This window comes from Episyrphus balteatus, chromosome 4, assembly GCF_945859705.1.
Source record: "Episyrphus balteatus chromosome 4, idEpiBalt1.1, whole genome shotgun sequence".
NCBI lineage: Eukaryota > Metazoa > Arthropoda > Insecta > Diptera > Syrphidae > Episyrphus > Episyrphus balteatus.
In genome coordinates this window covers 57685589-57703329 of record NC_079137.1, presented here as the reverse complement: position 1 = coordinate 57703329, position 17741 = coordinate 57685589, and the positions used below count along the sequence as shown (strand labels likewise).

The following is a 17741-nucleotide window of genomic DNA, read 5'->3' as shown; positions in this document are numbered from 1 at the left end:
ATTTTTAATTTTTCTGTTAAATATTATTACTACACGCAGGTATAAAAATGAATTCAACGACACACAATTTTTAGTTGCGCCCTAAAAAAATGTTCATCTAAATATTTGTAACAAATATTTTTGTTTGTTTGTTTATTTTTACCTAAAAACTATATCATTAAGAAATTTTTACGTTTTTTTTTTCTATAATATATATGGGAGTTTATTTAATTTAATTTTTTTTTATTGTTAAGTCAATTTTTTCTCTTTAAATATTTTTATGACATAATTTTTTAATTTTGTGAGGGTTTAATGATGTGAGATTTTTTTTTATTTTTATTATACAATTTAATTAATTATTTCTATTTTTTTTTTTTATTTAAAATTTATGTTACTTATGAATTAAGGGTTTTTTTTTGTTTCAAAATTTATTATTTATTTTTAATTTTGCGCACTACGATCGATGGGTTTCACTTCCAATAATTGTGGATAGTTTTCAACGATGTTAAGCAGGATGGTATCGATGTAATGTTTGAGCCGCGTATTTTCATCTTCTTTTTCTTGGAAGGCTTGCTGAAGCTGAAATGAAATTTAAAAATTTAGAATTAAACATTATTTAGAATACAAAAGTAAAAGTTACGAATTAAATATAAAAGAAAAATATTAAATCCAAGTCTTAAAACAAGAAACAATATAATTAAATTATTTAAAAATATTAAATGCAATAACAGGCAGGGCAGTTTAAATGGTTCCGAGGACATAAACTAACTTAATCTCATGATAATGAAGAAAAAAGCATATACCTAGTTTATTTAAAGATTTGAATAAATATTTTTTAAACTTAACCGAAATACCAGCGATGTTTTATGTTTTTTTTACTTAATAAAATATGCAACAAAGATTGTGGTCACAAACCAATCAAGAGTAAAAGGAAAACGAAATTCTTTTTCACAAGTGCTAACGCTCATTCGTTCATTAGCGAAAGGACTCATCGAAAGCAGAGGTGTACCTATTAATTTGGACCCAAAAAGTGTCAAATTTTTCTAATTTTTAAGCCGTGCGCGAATTGCGTTAAAATGTTGGTTAAAATTTGACGTTTGGTTAAATTTTGACTCTAGCGTGGTGAATAAAATGGGTTAAAATTTACCCAGCTGCGGAGCAGGGTAAAATTTGACAATAGTGGTTAAAATTTTACGTTTCTCAAGATAGAAAGATCAAAATAGATTTGAAATTATTTTTGTTATAATGCGTTGATATTTTAAGAAATGTAAAAGTATTAATACAAAGTACTTTCTAAAATTATTATTTATCTTGAAAAATTGAAAATGTACGAATTGTTTTTTTTTTTTGTATTTAAGTATTATGGTTCTATTTTGTTGGCAGCTGGTAAACTATGAATTAGTGTTCGAAGACTGAATTAATAATTTCTTTTTGATCGTAAGGAAGTGGAAATTTATGCTTTATCTTTCATTTTCATACTAGAATATTTACCTTTATATATTTTCAGGTGGGTTTTGTTAAAAAAAATATTTAAATGAATATAAGAAAAACAATATTTTGGGGTAATTTTGTTTTATCTCGAGGGAATTTCAATCAAAGAAGTGCCAAAAAAAGTCCCATTTAACACATTTTAACCCAATTCACACAGCAAAAAAATAAATTTGATCCCTTATTTAATTAAACGTCAAATTTAATCGTGGTAGAAAATTTAACCAACATTTTAACGAAATTGGCACACGGCCTTAATATGACCACTTTTCACCACTCTGTTTTTGTATAGCCACCCAAATTTGTCAAAAAAATGATTTTGGAAAATTGGGGTAGGTACCTGCCGTCGAAAAGTTGATTTTTTTTTTTAATTTTTTTCAAAAAATAAAAAACAATGTTTTTGGTAAATATTGCGTAAAGAGCAATTTGAAATAATGGTCTGATCATTTTATATAGTAAATTATGATCATCAAAACGATCACCTTTGAAAATTGGAAAAAAAAGAAAACAATTTTTCTAAATGTGGTTGAAAAAGTAAAACAGTTATGATATATGTTCAATGGGTTGGGCTGTAGCTCGAGACAAAAAAAAAATGCTCGGGACAAAAAAAAATTGTAAGGTGCAAAAAAAACTTGCTAAAGGAGTCAAGGTTGCCACTTGTTGAGAATACATTTTTTTTTTAAATATTAATTTTACACAGTAAAAATTTTACGTAGTAAAATTAAAAATTTTTTAGGGTTGCTGATATTTTGAAATATGTTTTCCTATGGAGATCAACATTTAATATGAAAACAAAACTAAAGCATTATGTAGGTGAGTTGTGTAGGAGACCTCGAGAAAAAAGTTTTACTGAGAAGGGGGTCTATTTGCCTCATTTATTTATTTCTTTATAATTTATTATATATAGCTATGCCGGGATGTTAGACGGCAACCCTATTACGTTTAGCTTATCTCGTCCATATGTTGTCAAATAAAATTTAGCGCGGCACTCGATAGAAGAAAGTCGTTGAATGAGGCATGAGGGGACCTTAAAGCCTAAAATTCATTTGGCACTTTTTTTTCAAAATTACCAAAGGGTAACGGGTGTGACAAAGTTACTTTCTTTTGTTCCTTATTTTTCATGTGTATTATTCATGATATAAGCTTGTTGAATAGCTCCAAGAACTACTTTACAGAGTTTTTAATATATTTAAAAAAAAACATTTTGTTATAACCTAACAATCTCTTAAGATTATGTGTAACGGGTGTGACATGTCGATCTGTCACAGAAGCAGAAAGAATCCATTTTCATGGTCTAACGTGGCGTTTAGACCACAAACCAAAATTCAGGATAACAAGTTTTATCAAAATCCGCTAATTCTTTGGCGGAAAAGTTAACTTTTCAAAGACAAGTGTTGTTCAGATTTTGTAGAAAAAAAAAAAATTAGTTTGACTTTAGAAAAAAAAAAAAAAACAAAAAGAGCAAAATAACAATATATAAATTAGTAATGCAGTTTCATACGTTATTTATCGTAACGCACGTATTTTTTTCAATGTGATTAAAAAGTATATTCGGAAGCTTATTTTAGTCCTTCTCAGAAAAACAACTTAAAACAATTTGATTAAAATAAATATTAAGAAAGAATATTTTTAAATTTAAATAAAAAGGCAGCAACCAAACGAAAAAAAAGTGATGCGTGCAATTGAAAGTGAGAAATAATCAGTATTAGTTTTTTTTTTAATGCGAAATAATGTTTAAGTACTAATATTTGATAAATTCTTTTATGTACAAGCTTTTTGTTTTAAAAAGCGTATTTTTTAAAATGAAATTTTGTTAATGTTAAAAAAAAGAAAAAAAAGCTTCTTATAACGAAAATAAAGAGAACCAATAAAGTAATACCGCACCAAAACCCAATTATTACCTGGCTCAATGATGCCATTGTGGCTGAATCCACAGAATCCTGTAAAATAAACAATATTACGTGTTTGTATAATAAAAGCCATTTTGTATCTTTTTTTTTGTATTTAATTTTGTGATTTTGTTTGTGTGAGTTTTAAATGGTGAACTAAGCATTTCGGTGAATTTTAAATAAAATTTAAAAAAAAATGATAAAAGAAGAAAAAATAAAAAAGATGACTACCGCCCGCTGCCATTTTAATTTATTTTTTACGACAGAAATGATCTACCGTATATTAAACATGCTCCAAAGGAAAGAAAATAGTTATAATTGGGTTTCTAACTAACCTGCGTTTGGGACATTTCCTCCAGTTCTTGTGCCAAACTATTTAAAGTGCCATTAAGAAGATGTCTACCTTCTTCCACACCTCGAGTCAAAACTGCTGCTTGAAGTTCTTCATTTTGTTCTTCGAGAGCTGAATATATAAAAATTGGTCAATAAAAAAAATTAAAAAAAAAATTCCAAAAAAAACTAACATTTATTTTGTATTCTTAATTCATCCAACTCCTGATGCAGTTCTTCCAGTCTTAGTGCCTCCGGTGATGTACTTGGCATTGCTGGTCGTCCACTTTCCGAACGCAATCGCTCAAGTTCACGACTCATCTCAACCATTAGATCTTCGGATGCCTTCTTCTCTTGCTCGTATTTACGTTCAAGTAAATTGGCATTGCTCAGATCCTGTTGCAGCGACACAATACTATCGCGAGCAAGTTCTAATTTTTCTTCAGTATTGTGTAGATCACTCGCTTGTTTGTCACATAAAACTCGTAATCTTTGTGCTTCTTCTCGCAAGGCATTCGCCTCGATCTCAATGGTTCTTATCTTAATTTGGCAATTTTCATTTTGTAATGCGGCTTCACGCTCGTGCCGAGCTAGAAGTTCACGATGGCGTTTTTGTTCTTCGGCTAACCGTTCTTCGGCACGAAGTTCCGACTGAAATTTAGAAAATAAATAATATAGTTATTGTATTGGACTGAATTTGGATTATTAAAGTACTTCTGAAAAAATGTTGTTGTAAAGAGATAACAGAAACCTTTTGATAAAAACTAGCATAACTTTCCCACAAAAAATAAGGCAGTTTAAATTTTTAAAAGAATCGATTTTTTTTGCCTAAAAATTTGATATAAAAATCATTTCCAAAATTTTGAAAAACACCGAAAACTGTTGTTTTTTGTACTTTTTTTTTATTTCTGAAATTATGTACAATTTTGCTAACACATGCAACGGTTTGTATACCTACATTCTTTCAAAAAATGTTTAAACTATTTTGTATAGAAGTCCGTAACCGATTTAACAATTTTGCTTTTATAAGGCCTCACAGATGCTAATATAGTTTCTGGTTGGCATTTCAGAAGCAACATTCCTAAGCTTTATTAATGATTCTATACAAACTCGCAACCGCAAGTACCTAAATCGACCCATCTGACACGCAGACTAAATTTTTATAATTTCATGAGTAATTTGCCAGACAAACATTTACGCTTGGAGCACGTATTGGCAATTATTTAATTTAATATTTAACCAATAAACTTTTTTTTCCTAAATAAGAAGTAATAAGTCAAACAATAAAGCTTGCTAGAAAAATAATGAAATTAAACGAAACTTGGTCATTAATTGGTGATAAAATTTGTGCAACAAAATTGCACAAACCAGATGGTTTATGAACTTTATTAACAAACTTTCAATTCACAACTATTCCAAATAAAAAAAAACTTTAAAATTTAATGGATTTGAGTTTAAACATTCTGATGTTTGTATTTTTGAAATTACCACTTAAAATTTGGGGGAGTGGGATATGAAAATATGAAGCTCGAAAAGACGGTTACATTTATTTCAATGTATCAATCGAAATAGGCAGACAGAGATCATTGATTTTATAATTGAATCAAGCAATTCAAATTAAAAAAAAAATGATTTAATATCAAATAAGATAACAGTTGTATAAAAATGGTAAGTAACGCAAAAATAATTTTTGAGCTAAGTAGTTAACGATTAACAAAAAAGAAGCGTATTATAAACAAGATATTTTCAAATAAAAAAAAATTGAAAAATAAACAAATTACAGTCAACTCCATCTAAGTCGAATTGTCACAATTGGTTCGAGTTGGAGGGAAATTCGACTAAGAGGAATCTATTTAATCTTTTTGCTGCAGGCGGTTTCATTAAAAACGTTAAAAAATTTGAGTTAGAGGAAAATTTGACCAAAAGGAAGTGCGAATAATAGGGAATCGACTGTATTTGAAATTTAAATTTTTTGTCAAAAGAGCTTTTTTTCGCAAAATGACAGGAACTATGTGATCGAAGAGCTACCTTACGGAAAGGACATAAAATATTGTTTGAGTGTATTTGTTTTTAAAACTTTGTGAAAATTGAAAGCTTGGTCTTGTTCAAGCTTTTTGAATCGAATACTTTTTTAAAATGAAAGAGAGATATACAAACAAGCTACTAGGGGGAAGAAGAAAAAACATCTTGTTTACTTTTTTGTACTTTTTTGACTTTGTGTTTTGATGTAGTTCAGGCTTCAAACTGAGTATATTTGTAAGCAAAACATTCGTATCTTTTATTACAAAATGCAAATTAACAAAAAAAAAAGTTATTGATGTCACGGGTAAGACAACTTTTATCACATGTGAGATAGACACGTTTAAATGGGTCTGTCAATTTTGCCTTCTTAACTTTTTAGTTAATTGCAAAAAAAAAAACTATACAAAAACATAAATTTTGACTAAAAATCTTTAATTTATTATTAATCTATGATTCTTTTTTTTAGCCTTGGCATATTTAGTTATTAAAAATAACGCCACCTGTTTGTAGGTATCGTAAAATGGGGTAACTTATTTGTGACTTTGCTTAAGCTTTTTTATTATTTAATTTAAAACATGTTATTTCATTCAATATATGTAGAATGTTATGTGCCTGTGATTATTTAGATCTTTTATTTGTTTGGATAACTGTCATAAAAATTCAAATTTTGGTATAAAAATCGTTAATCCGGAAAATTTTATAAAAAAAAAGTATAAAATCTACGCAATCAAAATACTACATATTATAATTGTGTAAATCAGAGATCCAAAAAATTATAGTTTCCAAAGATAAAAAAAATGTATAAACTTATTTTTTAAAATTCGCAAGTTCAGATAGAGAAAAGGAGAAAGACCATAAGAAAATTCAATTTTATAACCCCTTGAGGAAACTTGTTGTAAAAAGAAGCCTTAACAGCAACTAAATAATAAGATAGTAATAAAATAACTAGTTTTTTAAATCCGACTGTACATATGTATGTTCCTTTTCTTTGATAAAAAATGTAATCTGTACATTAAAAAAAACTTGGCTGTTATGTGCTTCATTTAATTATATATTATCACTAAACAAGAATAGAAAAATTTGCATTAGTAACGATTTTACAACAAAACTAAACAAAACAAAAAGTTACACATACGCCACAGTGACCATATAAATTGACTGAACTAAACAATGAAACCAGTTGACATTTGTTTACCATACAATGACTTTAAAAATAAAACAGTTGTGAATTTGAAATTTCACTAATGCTGTCCTATGCAAGGTTGTGTATAAATAATGCAAACACAAAATCATTTAAATTAAAAAAATAAATACTTATTGGACAATATTTCTTGCATTAGATAAAATAAAACTATTTTTGCAAATTGAACATTTTTTGGTATATATAAAAATTCAACAGAAATTGAAGATTTTTGCATTTAAAATATTTAATTTACAATTGAAATTGTTTGTTGTATAAAAATAAATCAATGCACATGAGTTTTATGTTTTGAATTAAAAATTTAGTTTCAATCAAAATGTGTGCATCTAATATTTTTTCATAATTATCATCGTTTTTTACAAATTTGATCTCAACCAAGCTATTTGACTTACCTTTCATTAAAGCTGACATAAGCTTCAACATGATAGGTCAACTTGCAAAATCGGTATGAAAAACGACGAAAATTATGTAAATAATAAATTTATGCACATTTTGCATTGAAACTTTATTTTTAATGCAAAAAATGTGAATGTGCAAAATAAATCATTAAATTAAACTTAGCGAAAATGTTTTAATACCAAAAATATTGATTGACAATAATTATAAGTTAAACTTATAAATCCTATTTTAAATTTGAAAGTTAAAACCTGCGAACAAACCGTTCACTTTATTTGGTTCGTCAAAATTAAACAAACATTTTATAATTTATCAAGTCAATGATCGATTTTTGCAAAAAAAAAAAATCCACACAATAAACAAAAAAAAATACAACAACAATCCATTTAATAAAGTAAACAAATAAACAACAACTCACCTCTCTAAACTGCTCCTCGAGCATATGGTACCGAGTCTGTAATACAGCATACTCTGTTTTTGTACGCGTTGTTCTATCTGTTTGTGTATCTGCCAAGTCTGTAACTTGTCGCTGCAACAATTCCAACTAAAATGAAATAAAAAATAAAAATACAAAAATTATTTATTTGAATAAATTGAAAAAATTAACAACAATAAAAAAATGCTTAAATGTCAACAAAAATGAACTAACTAACACAAGAATTCTTCAATTGACGTATATCATCCAACAGATCATCAACATCCATTGAACGTTTCAGATACATTTTTATTGTGTGCAAAGTTAAAAATTTCTTTCTCTTAAAAAAAAAAATTATATATTGGGTGAATCTGAATATGGCGGTATTATTGTTAATTTTTTTTTTTTTTTTTTTTTTTGATGCCGAATAGCACAATCGGTATTCGCAAGTTTACATTGCCTCGTTATGTATAACCGAACGACGCAAAACTAGGGCTCCTCCGGGCTTATAACGTTGTTGCAAAGCAATGAAGATTCATGCGCGAAAATACACTGTCCGTTGTTTCCCCACACATCGACTGATCGTCCGTCGTTTGTTGTTATATTGCCTGTGTACCCATCAGATACATATTCGAAAAAAAAATTAAGTACAATTTTATATTCTAATCAGAAGAATGATTCATATTTTTTTGTTGTATATTCGCCGACAACACACAGAACGCGAACCTCGCGAAGCACCCGTAAACCCCAATAAAACGAACATCAGTCGCGTCGAAGTTGTCGTTTTGATTGTGTCGTTGTCGCCCGCCAGTTGTCGTTACTGGTCGACAACGTCAACACTCATCGATAGGGAATTTTAGGTCAGTTGAGCTTTTTCGGTTGATTGTTTCAATTTAACGGTTTTAACTCAATATAATGGCGGACACTTTAAGGCGGCAACAGAATGACGTAAGGAGCACGCTTCTTCGGTATTCGACTGTGTCGCTCTCCAATGGTCTACTGAAGAGCGAGCTGTGATCATATTCTTTTCTATGACGACAAAGACGGCCGCTGCCGGCCGACCGCCACCGACAGAAAGTTCTATTTCCGCACTCCATTCTAAAAACAAGAACAACAACAAAAATAAATAAAAAGTTCCAACTAACGAAAAAAAAAAAAAAAAACTTGGAGAAATATGGGGAATGTGTGAGCGCTCACATTTCTCCAAAGAGAGTTTTTCATCGTTCGTGATGTTTATAGCTTTTCTTCAGAGCGTTTTTTTGGGCTTACATCTTCTTTTTTGTTTGCATATAGAAGACTCGTTGTAATAATAATTATTAAGTGCTGTTGCCCTTTTTAGCGGATGTACCAAACACATTGTGTTGGCTACTTAATGATATAAAGAGAGGGACCACTTATTTCGTAATTTGTGTAAAAATATTAAAAATTTAGCCCAAAAATAAATTCAAAGGGAACATGTTTTATTTTTAAGTCGCTCTAAAGCTGTTTTGTATATGTTTTGGCAACTACTATAAAATCGGTGCTAGACATGTTTTGAGAATTTTTTTTTTTGATGAGAAGAGAGACAGTAGACAAGGTAAATATTTTGTCAAAAGGGAAGAAGGTGTAGAGTAGACGTATGAGTGAGTTATAAAAGAAACATATGCTCGATATGTTTCTTGTTTGTTTCTTTATTTTTTTTTTTGTTTTAATGACATTTCGGTTGCTTTTGTATAAATGTAAGTTGAATGTAAATTTTTGGAATATTTCACGTATAAATGTCAAAGTGATAGACGGTTTTAATGAGTGAAGATGGAGATGAAAGAAAGACAGGTTCTATTAAAATGGGTGAACGCACTTCAAACACATCATACTTTTTTGATGGTTTAAGTGATCATATCGACAACCATAACGCATTTAGTTGGTGTTTAGTTTCAGCTGTTTTTCATTTTTGACAGTAGGATGTGTATGGGGTAAAGAATTAATTTTGCACGAAAGACGTCAATGGTTTTGAGAATTCTTTTGTATTTTATAAGATTATTCAAAAATGCGTTCTTGATAGGATTATTAAAAAATAATTGAAATAAGCGGGTGTAGAAGTGGAAATAAAATGCATGACTTGGTCGCACGAACTTGCTTTAAGAGTTTAAGTTGTTTAAATTTTTAAAACTTTTTATACATCATTTTGGTAAAAGTATATGAAAAAAAAAACGTTTTAAATGAATAGGTAAAGAAAAAGTATGTAAGTAGTAGAAGATTCTTTCAAAATCGTTAGAAAATTAAAAAAAAAATTCAATGTCCCGTTTTCGAAAAATTTCCATTTTATTTTTTAATTTTATTTTTATATAAAAACTATAAAAGTGCTTTTGTTTAAAAAAAAATCATTAACATTGAGCAAGTTGTTTGGGAGAAAATCAGATTAAAATAAAGATACGGTTATAGGGAGGTACCGTTAATAACAATTAAAAAAAAAAAACTTTTTTCATTGAAAGATTGTCTACCTTGTCGTAGGACCTGTTTTGAGAAAATTAAAATTTTCTAAAATTGGTATATGACAGGTTTTTCTTGGTTCAATATAAATTATTCCAAAAACCAAAAATTAAAGACAGACTGATAGACAAACGGACTTTCGATACGCATTTTTTTTTTATTTTTAATTCAAATTTTTTTTGCAATTCCATAACTTGATATAACAGTACCTATGTACCTAACCTACAATCGGAATTAAAAATTTAAGAATAAAAAATTGATTTTTTTAGAGATTTTCGCAATACTGTACTGTGGCAAATATGGTCCCACTTTTGATAAAAGAAAAATGTTTTTGGACAGTTATAAACGTACCTGCCAATGAAACCGATTTCAATAATTTTTTTAACGAAAGCAAAGTAAGAAAAAATTCCTAAAAAAAAATTTTTGAATTAAAAAATTATTTCTATTATTATTTTTTTTTCTCTAAAAATTAATTTTTTTGAAAATGAATGAATGAAATTTTGATTTTACAATAAGTTGATTAATATTTCCTTTTTATTGGTATTTTAGGTATGGTAATACTTCATTAGGAGTTCAAAACCACTTTTAAGACGTTTTTATAATTTAAAAAAGAAATTTTATATTATTTTTTTAGTTGAAATTGAATTTCTTAAACAAAATAAAATAAAAATATTCTTCTATGAATTTTTTAAAAGATTTTGCATTTTGAGTAACTTTTAATATATATAAGAGCAAGTAGGTACGTGGAACTCTGTGCATTTAATTTAACTTTTTTTTAACAAGTTTGTTTATAACTAAGTTTGAAATGAATATTCACCAATGAACTATTTTTGATGTATTGCAAGTTGTTATCACAAAACTTTATTTTAATGGTGTTTTACTAGTAGAGTAACTAAAGCTCAAAAATGACAATATTAGGGAACCCGGTCGAACAGCTCTGATTTTGATGATCTTTTTTTCCAAACGTCGGTACCTAATTAAAATACTTTAAAGTCTATAGATTAAAATTTGCCGCTGTTGCCGTTTTGATTTTTGTGAACAAAAAAAATTTTTCGAAAAATTTTGCTTAAATTTCATACATTTATTAATGCCAAAAGATTGTCTAGGCAATTAAAGGAAAACAATTATATCGGAACGAACTGCAATCTTCCATCATTAGCGATAAATGCAATTTTCTCACAAATTGACTTCAAACACAAAAAAAAAATTGAACACAACGGCAACACCTACAATATTTAAGTATACATTTTTAAAAAGCTAGAAGCTTATTCATATTTGTAAAATTAAAATTAAGTTAATTCAGGAAAGGGTTTTTGAAAAAATGGTAATTAAACTCAGATTTTTGAAAAAAAAAAAAAAATTATTGAAAAAATTTTAACATGATCTTTTAAAACTTTTTCGTAACATAAAATGCATTTATTTTTCAAATTTTTTAGCCACATTATTTGAAATTATAAAAAAAAATGCCAATATGTACCTTCTACAATTTATGAATAAAATTTAAAAGTATTTCATTTTCGAAGAACTTTTTTTAATAGAAGTTTTGAAAAAAAAATTAACTTATTTTTTTTTTAAAGTTCAACATTTACATATAAATATATATATATTAATTCAATAGCCCTTATGGTTAAAAGTTAAATAGCAAAAGTTTAAAGTTCTTATTTTTCAAAATTTTCAATCAATTATTTCAATGCAAAAATTCAGTTTTTATCGAAAAATCCAATGAAATTGGAGTAATTTTTAATTTTTTTTTTTTTTTTTTTCAAAACTATCATATATATCACTTTTTCTTCTTCGGAATTTAACTAATCATATCTATGGCCAAAATATTTTGAAAAATAAATTCATATTTTATTACGGAAAAGTTTGAAAAAAGTCATTTAAATTTTTTTTAATAACATTTTTTTTTTTAATTCTGAGGACCATTTTTTCAAAAACTATTTATTAAATTTTGTGGATTAAAATTTTATAGATAGGAATGAGCTTTTGGCTTTTTTAAAATATGTTTTTTTTAATTTTGTAGGTGTTGCTGTTGTGTTCAAAAAAATTTTTTTTCTGTTTGAAGTCAGTTTGTGAGAAAATTTATCGCTTAAATTTCCATATTATATATTTTTTTCTTAAATTACCTAGAGAAGTTTTGGTATAATTTATTTTATGAACAAAATGGTTTTGTTCAAAAAAAAAATTAATTTTATTTTTAATTTTTAATCTATAGACTTTAAAGTATTTTTAATTTAATTACCTACGTTTGAAAAAAAAGATCATCAAAATCAGAGCTGTTCGGCCGGATTCCCTAATAATTTGCTTTAGTTACTCCACTATACAATTTTATTTTAATTTGAGATTTTGCCTTCTAGTTGTCAAATCTGTCGATAAAAATAAAAAATTTGCAATTTCAAGCATTCACTAAACATGTTTTGAGATAAAACTTGTTTTAAAATTCGTCAATTATAAGAGTGTTAAAAAAAAACACACTACGCTGTTAAAAGTTCTACAAAGTTGAAAGAAAAAGTAGAATTTTTGTTCTACGATGAAAACTTGGAGTGAAGTTTTATTTTCGAAAGCAAAACTAAACATATCAATGTATAGTATCAATCATAAACAAAATTTATGAAAAGTATATGCATATGACCTGGTTGAAAGAGTTAACAATGTACGTACAAATGCATCATAAATTATTTTACACGAACTCAAAACAGAAAAAAAATATTGTTAAATCGATACAAGCAATCGGCAATAGTTGTACAAACTATTTTCAAGGTCTTCCCTCATAGTCTTAGCAGGTAACAAAAAAAAAAGTACTTAAACATTTTTGAAGTGCATGCAAACGTATATCAGTGGAATCAGTGTAACCGTCATGATTTTAAATCAATAAAAGGTGGTGGTAGTTTCCTTCAAATTCACTAAAAAAAGAGTGTTGTTGTTAAGCACCTGCAGGTTTTAGAGGTTTAGTTTAGTTTTTTTGTTGCATAACAAAGCAAATTCAATGGGTGTCAAATCAAAAAATATAATCACATAAGTCGCGTCCCAACAAAATAACAGCTAATGCTTTCTTTTTTGGGTTCATGTTGGTGCTTCGATTTGTTTGTAAGCATTTTCCTTTATAAACAGCAAGCAAGGTACAATATCAAGAACATAAAAACTATTGATTTACCTACGCTTTATTGATAAGATAGAAACTTATTGAACTCATGCTAATGTTAAAGGTCAGGTTACCTAAAAATAATAAAGCAATTTAATTCTGTCCCAAAACTTATTTTATTCTATATCGACAAAAATTTGAAAGCAACAAATGCTATTTGATGTCTCCGTGTCCCTTTATAAGGTACCAAATTTTATCTTTTTGATCACAGAACATTACTTAAGCTTGTCCTTTCACAACCTTTGATATACAGGAGAGTGTTAAAACTATAGTACAACTTTATTATTGTTTTTGTTAAAAAGTATTTATTTGTTTGTGTTTAAAATAGTCTGATTACTTTATTTCTTTTGCAACTCTTAAAATGATATGAAACTATTGTAAACATGGTCAACCGGATGCATTACTTCCAGCTTTTAGTGATAATATTGCTGATTTCTTGGAATTCTGTAATTAGTTTTTTCAGCTGTTTTTTTTTTTTATTTATTTATTTTGTAATGATATAAGCCTAGGAAACCTTGAGCGTGTGATAAGCAACGTTTAATGTGGAAGAAAACAAGAAATTCAGCACGCGTTGCACATTTCTGCTTTGAACCCATGATTGATTATAGCTGATAACGGAGAAAGATCATACACAAAAAAGAAGTTGCGTGCGCTATGAAAATAAAATGCACTACTGGGTCGCATGTAGTTGCTCTTATGATAAAAGTAACTCAAATGTTAAAGCTTTTTACTGAAAAAAAAAATAGGGGAAATTTATAATTTGATTATTTAAAAAACAAAAATGAAATCTGTTTTTTATTTACCGACTTCCAAAAAGGAGGAGGTATTCAATTCGTCTGTATTTTTTTTTTTTACCTCATAACTTTGGACTGAGTGAACCAAATTTGATAATTCTGTTTGTATTGAAAAACTGTGTGGATCCATTTCAATTTTGTTCAGTTCTGGCCATAGAAACTATTCGAAAAACCATAAAACACAGTTTTGATCCATGGAAGTCGGTTTTGTGTTATGTTAAAAATGATTATAATAAATTAATTAAACAACGTTTTAAATGATCTTTGATACAAAACCAAGTTTGCCGTTTAATTCTTGTATAAAAAAGAATTTTTAGGAAAAAAAAACATTGTAAAACGTTAGAGCCGTTTTTTTTTATATGCAATAAAAATTTTCTAACATTTTTCAAAAATAAAGTCGGTAAGCCATTTGAAAGAAAATGTTATTCAAATTCATTTACCTACACATTTTCAAAAAATTCATTTGTCAAAAAAAAAAAAATTGAGTATTAAAAAAAATCCAAAAATGTGTTTTTTTTTTTTTTTAATTAAGTAAGATTTTTATATAACAATTACTTTAACGTTTTAGTATACAAATTTTGGTTTTTTTACGAACAAAACTGGTATGTTACGGTAATAGAAAAGTTACTTTTTTTCGAAAACGGATTTAACGATTTTGATTAAATTTTTTGTGTGTAGTATTAAACATAAGAGCCAAGTTTTGAAATTGAAAAAAATACGTGTTGTACTGTTACCTGTTAAGGTTTTTTTTTTATGAATTTCTCGTAAACAACATAGGTAGCCGATTTCAAAGAAATATTTTTATACAAAAAAGTTAAAACTAATCGTTATACCTACATAAATAAATTTTAATAAATTTTCAAAAATACATTTTCGGATTTGTAAAAAAATATGTACATATTTCAAAATTTTTTTTTTGAAAACGGTTTAATGAATTCTATCAAAATTTATGTGTTGAATAATATTTCTTTTTAAAATGCCAAACCAACTTTTTTTTTAAATGTTAGACAAAGTTTCATATTTCTAATTATTTAAAAAAAACAACGGCTCTAACAATTTTCGACATTTTTTTTTTTCTAAAAATTCCTTTTTATACAAGAAATCAAATGGCATACTTAGTTTTGTGTAATAGATATGAAAACAGATTTTATTATTTTTACACTATTTATGAAATTTCTTATAATGTTAGAGTTGCATTTTATTTTATTATTTTATATATGTATTTATAATCTTTTAATTATTTTTCAAAAATTAACATTAAAAACCTTTTCTTATTATTTTCTAAATTTATTGGTTTGTTAAAAACAAAAAAAAAAAAATGGTTACTTAAAAAATTGACAAAGTAAGAAATTAATTAAATAAACAGTAAATTTTGCGAGAAGATGATTTTACAAAATTCTGTAAAAAATTAAAAGAGGGTTTGGAAAATGTTAAAAAGCGCAGCCGTTTTTAACATTTTTCCAACCCTGTTTTATTTTTGTGCAGAATTTTGTAAAACAGAACTATGAAAAGCAAAATATTTCGAAAAGCAGAATTTTGAAAGTAGGATTTTGAAAAAAAAGAATTTTCCCCTAGACAGAATTATTGGTTACTAAAAGTAGTGGAGACAGAGCACCGCCCTGAGGTTTACTTGTGTTATGTTAAGTTAGGTTAATTCTGGCGTGCGCAGCTCCAAATCTACCACTCTACTTCTGAAAACTGTAACATTTTTTGTGTTTTTTTTTTTTTTTATTTTATAGTATTTTTTATTATTATTGGATATTGTAGGAAATACACTTTTATAGAACTTTTTTCTAATAATTTTTTCATTGTTCAAAAAATAAAAAAATACCAAAAAAGGTCCACAATCTTTTATATCAACGCCTAATTCTGAATTTATTTATGGAAAAAGATCTCACTTCGATTGCAAAACTTATAAACAATTACCTGTTCATTGAGATTCTCGCACAACTCGGCATTTATTCCATTCATTCTTCCACCACCAACGTTATCCGTTTGTCCTCCAATACCGTTATTATTATTGTTATTATTCTTTTCCGAAAAATCACACAACAATTTATTTTTAAAATTCTTCAAATTTTCCAATTTAAATCCGTTGGTATTATTATTATTTGGTTTACAATTTAATTTGTTCGTTAAAGCTTCTAAGTTAATTAATTTACCATCTGTCCCAGCAGATGGCGGTGATTCATTAAATTTATTTTCAATAAATACCAACGAATTTGGTCCCGACGACCCGATATCATCGAAATCGTTTGGATTTAAACTTAAAAATGTTTCCTGATCGATTAAAATTGGTTGTTTGCTAAAATCACTTCCGTTCCACGTTGTTGTTGTTGTTGTTGCTGGTGATGTAAAGTTTAGATTTAAATCTTCTAAACTGTCGGTAGAATTTCGACGTTGATATTGACTAGAATTTTTATCACTTAAACGATATTGTAAACTATTGTTATTATTGAGTATGTTATTATTATTATTTGGCGTGTTGTTATTGTTGTGGGATGGTGTACCGACAAATTCAAATTGGCCAGCCCACATATCATAGGCTAAGTCGATACTTTCGGGCTGGCTTGCCGGTTGGCTATTCATTTTTTTCAAGTTTTTCAAAAAGTTTTTTTTTTTTTTAGTTTTGTTTGTTTTTTAATTGATGACCAATTTGCACTGATTTATTAAAAAAAAATTATGGCAAGACACAATGATTGCTATAAAAAAGTTTTGTCACGCTTTAAACCAAATATGGGTTTTTGTGTCATAACTTAAAACATTCTATATAATTATGTTGCGAGTATTGACAGTAAATTTGTTCCGCTGCGTTTAATTTCATTAAATTTTGTTTTTTTTTTTTTGTTATAAAATATTGTCACTTTATTGTTGTAATTTTTGTTTTTTTCTTCTGCTATTTTTCGTTGATGTTTCTTCTCAATGACTTTAATGTATAAGTCGCTTTGGCTAAACATTGTAGACGGAAGTTTTATGGTTCGATTAGTTTTGAGAATTTTCTCTTCTGGTTTTGGTTTTTTTTATTTTCCTCATTACCACTTGTGAAGGGTAATTAAGACAAAAAAAAAAAATAAAAAACAAAAACCGTCAGTGGTAAGGTGGGATTACATATTGTGGAATGTGGAACAATACCACCTTCCGCGGGTATTTTTTTTTTTTTTTCTTCTTCTTTTGTAACTTATGCTCGAGAGATACATTTTATTTATCGTGAGATACTTTTTTTTTTTTAAACAAATGAGATACAAAATTATGAGTGCCAACTTGGAACATCTTAAAATGATGATACTTAAAGTTTTAAGACTTAAAACTGTTTTAACTCAGTTGGCAACATTGGACCAAGGCTGTTGAGTTAAACGCAAAAAAAAAAAAAAATCAAAACATCTTACATTGCATTTTTTTTTTACAATTTGAGAGTATCTATCTATTTATCTATATCTATCGTCTGGGTATGGAACTTGAGTTACATTTTTTTTTTTACTTTGTGGAGAGTTCATTTTGTGGTCTTAACTACTAAAGATACAAGAGAGTGAAAGTTGTTGCAAACTAAGTGTAAATATGCAGCTCAAAACATTATGGTTTGTTTTTGGTTAGTTGGTGTCTTGTGTGTTATCACAAA

General features: G+C 27.4%; 1 protein-coding gene across 13 annotated transcripts in view; it reads right to left on the bottom strand.

The window, feature by feature from the left end:
- LOC129919842 (rab11 family-interacting protein 3) overlaps positions 1–17741 on the bottom strand; it is a 161822-nt gene continuing 144081 nt past the window's right edge. For 7 of the 13 annotated variants that reach the window (XM_056000916.1, XM_056000917.1, XM_056000919.1 and 4 more), the window contains 5 exons: positions 7724–7849; positions 3881–4337; positions 3692–3819; positions 3369–3407; positions 1–558 (listed from right to left, as the gene is read on the bottom strand). In XM_056000916.1, the coding sequence (XP_055856891.1) occupies positions 421–558; positions 3369–3407; positions 3692–3819; positions 3881–4337; positions 7724–7849 (888 nt within the window). In that variant the 3' untranslated portion in view covers positions 1–420. Of the gene's footprint in view, positions 559–3368; positions 3408–3691; positions 3820–3880; positions 4338–7723; positions 7850–7958; positions 8062–16051; positions 17055–17741 lie in introns of those variants that run through there. The other 6 variants (XM_056000918.1, XM_056000921.1, XM_056000914.1 and 3 more) reach the window with 5 other exon arrangements.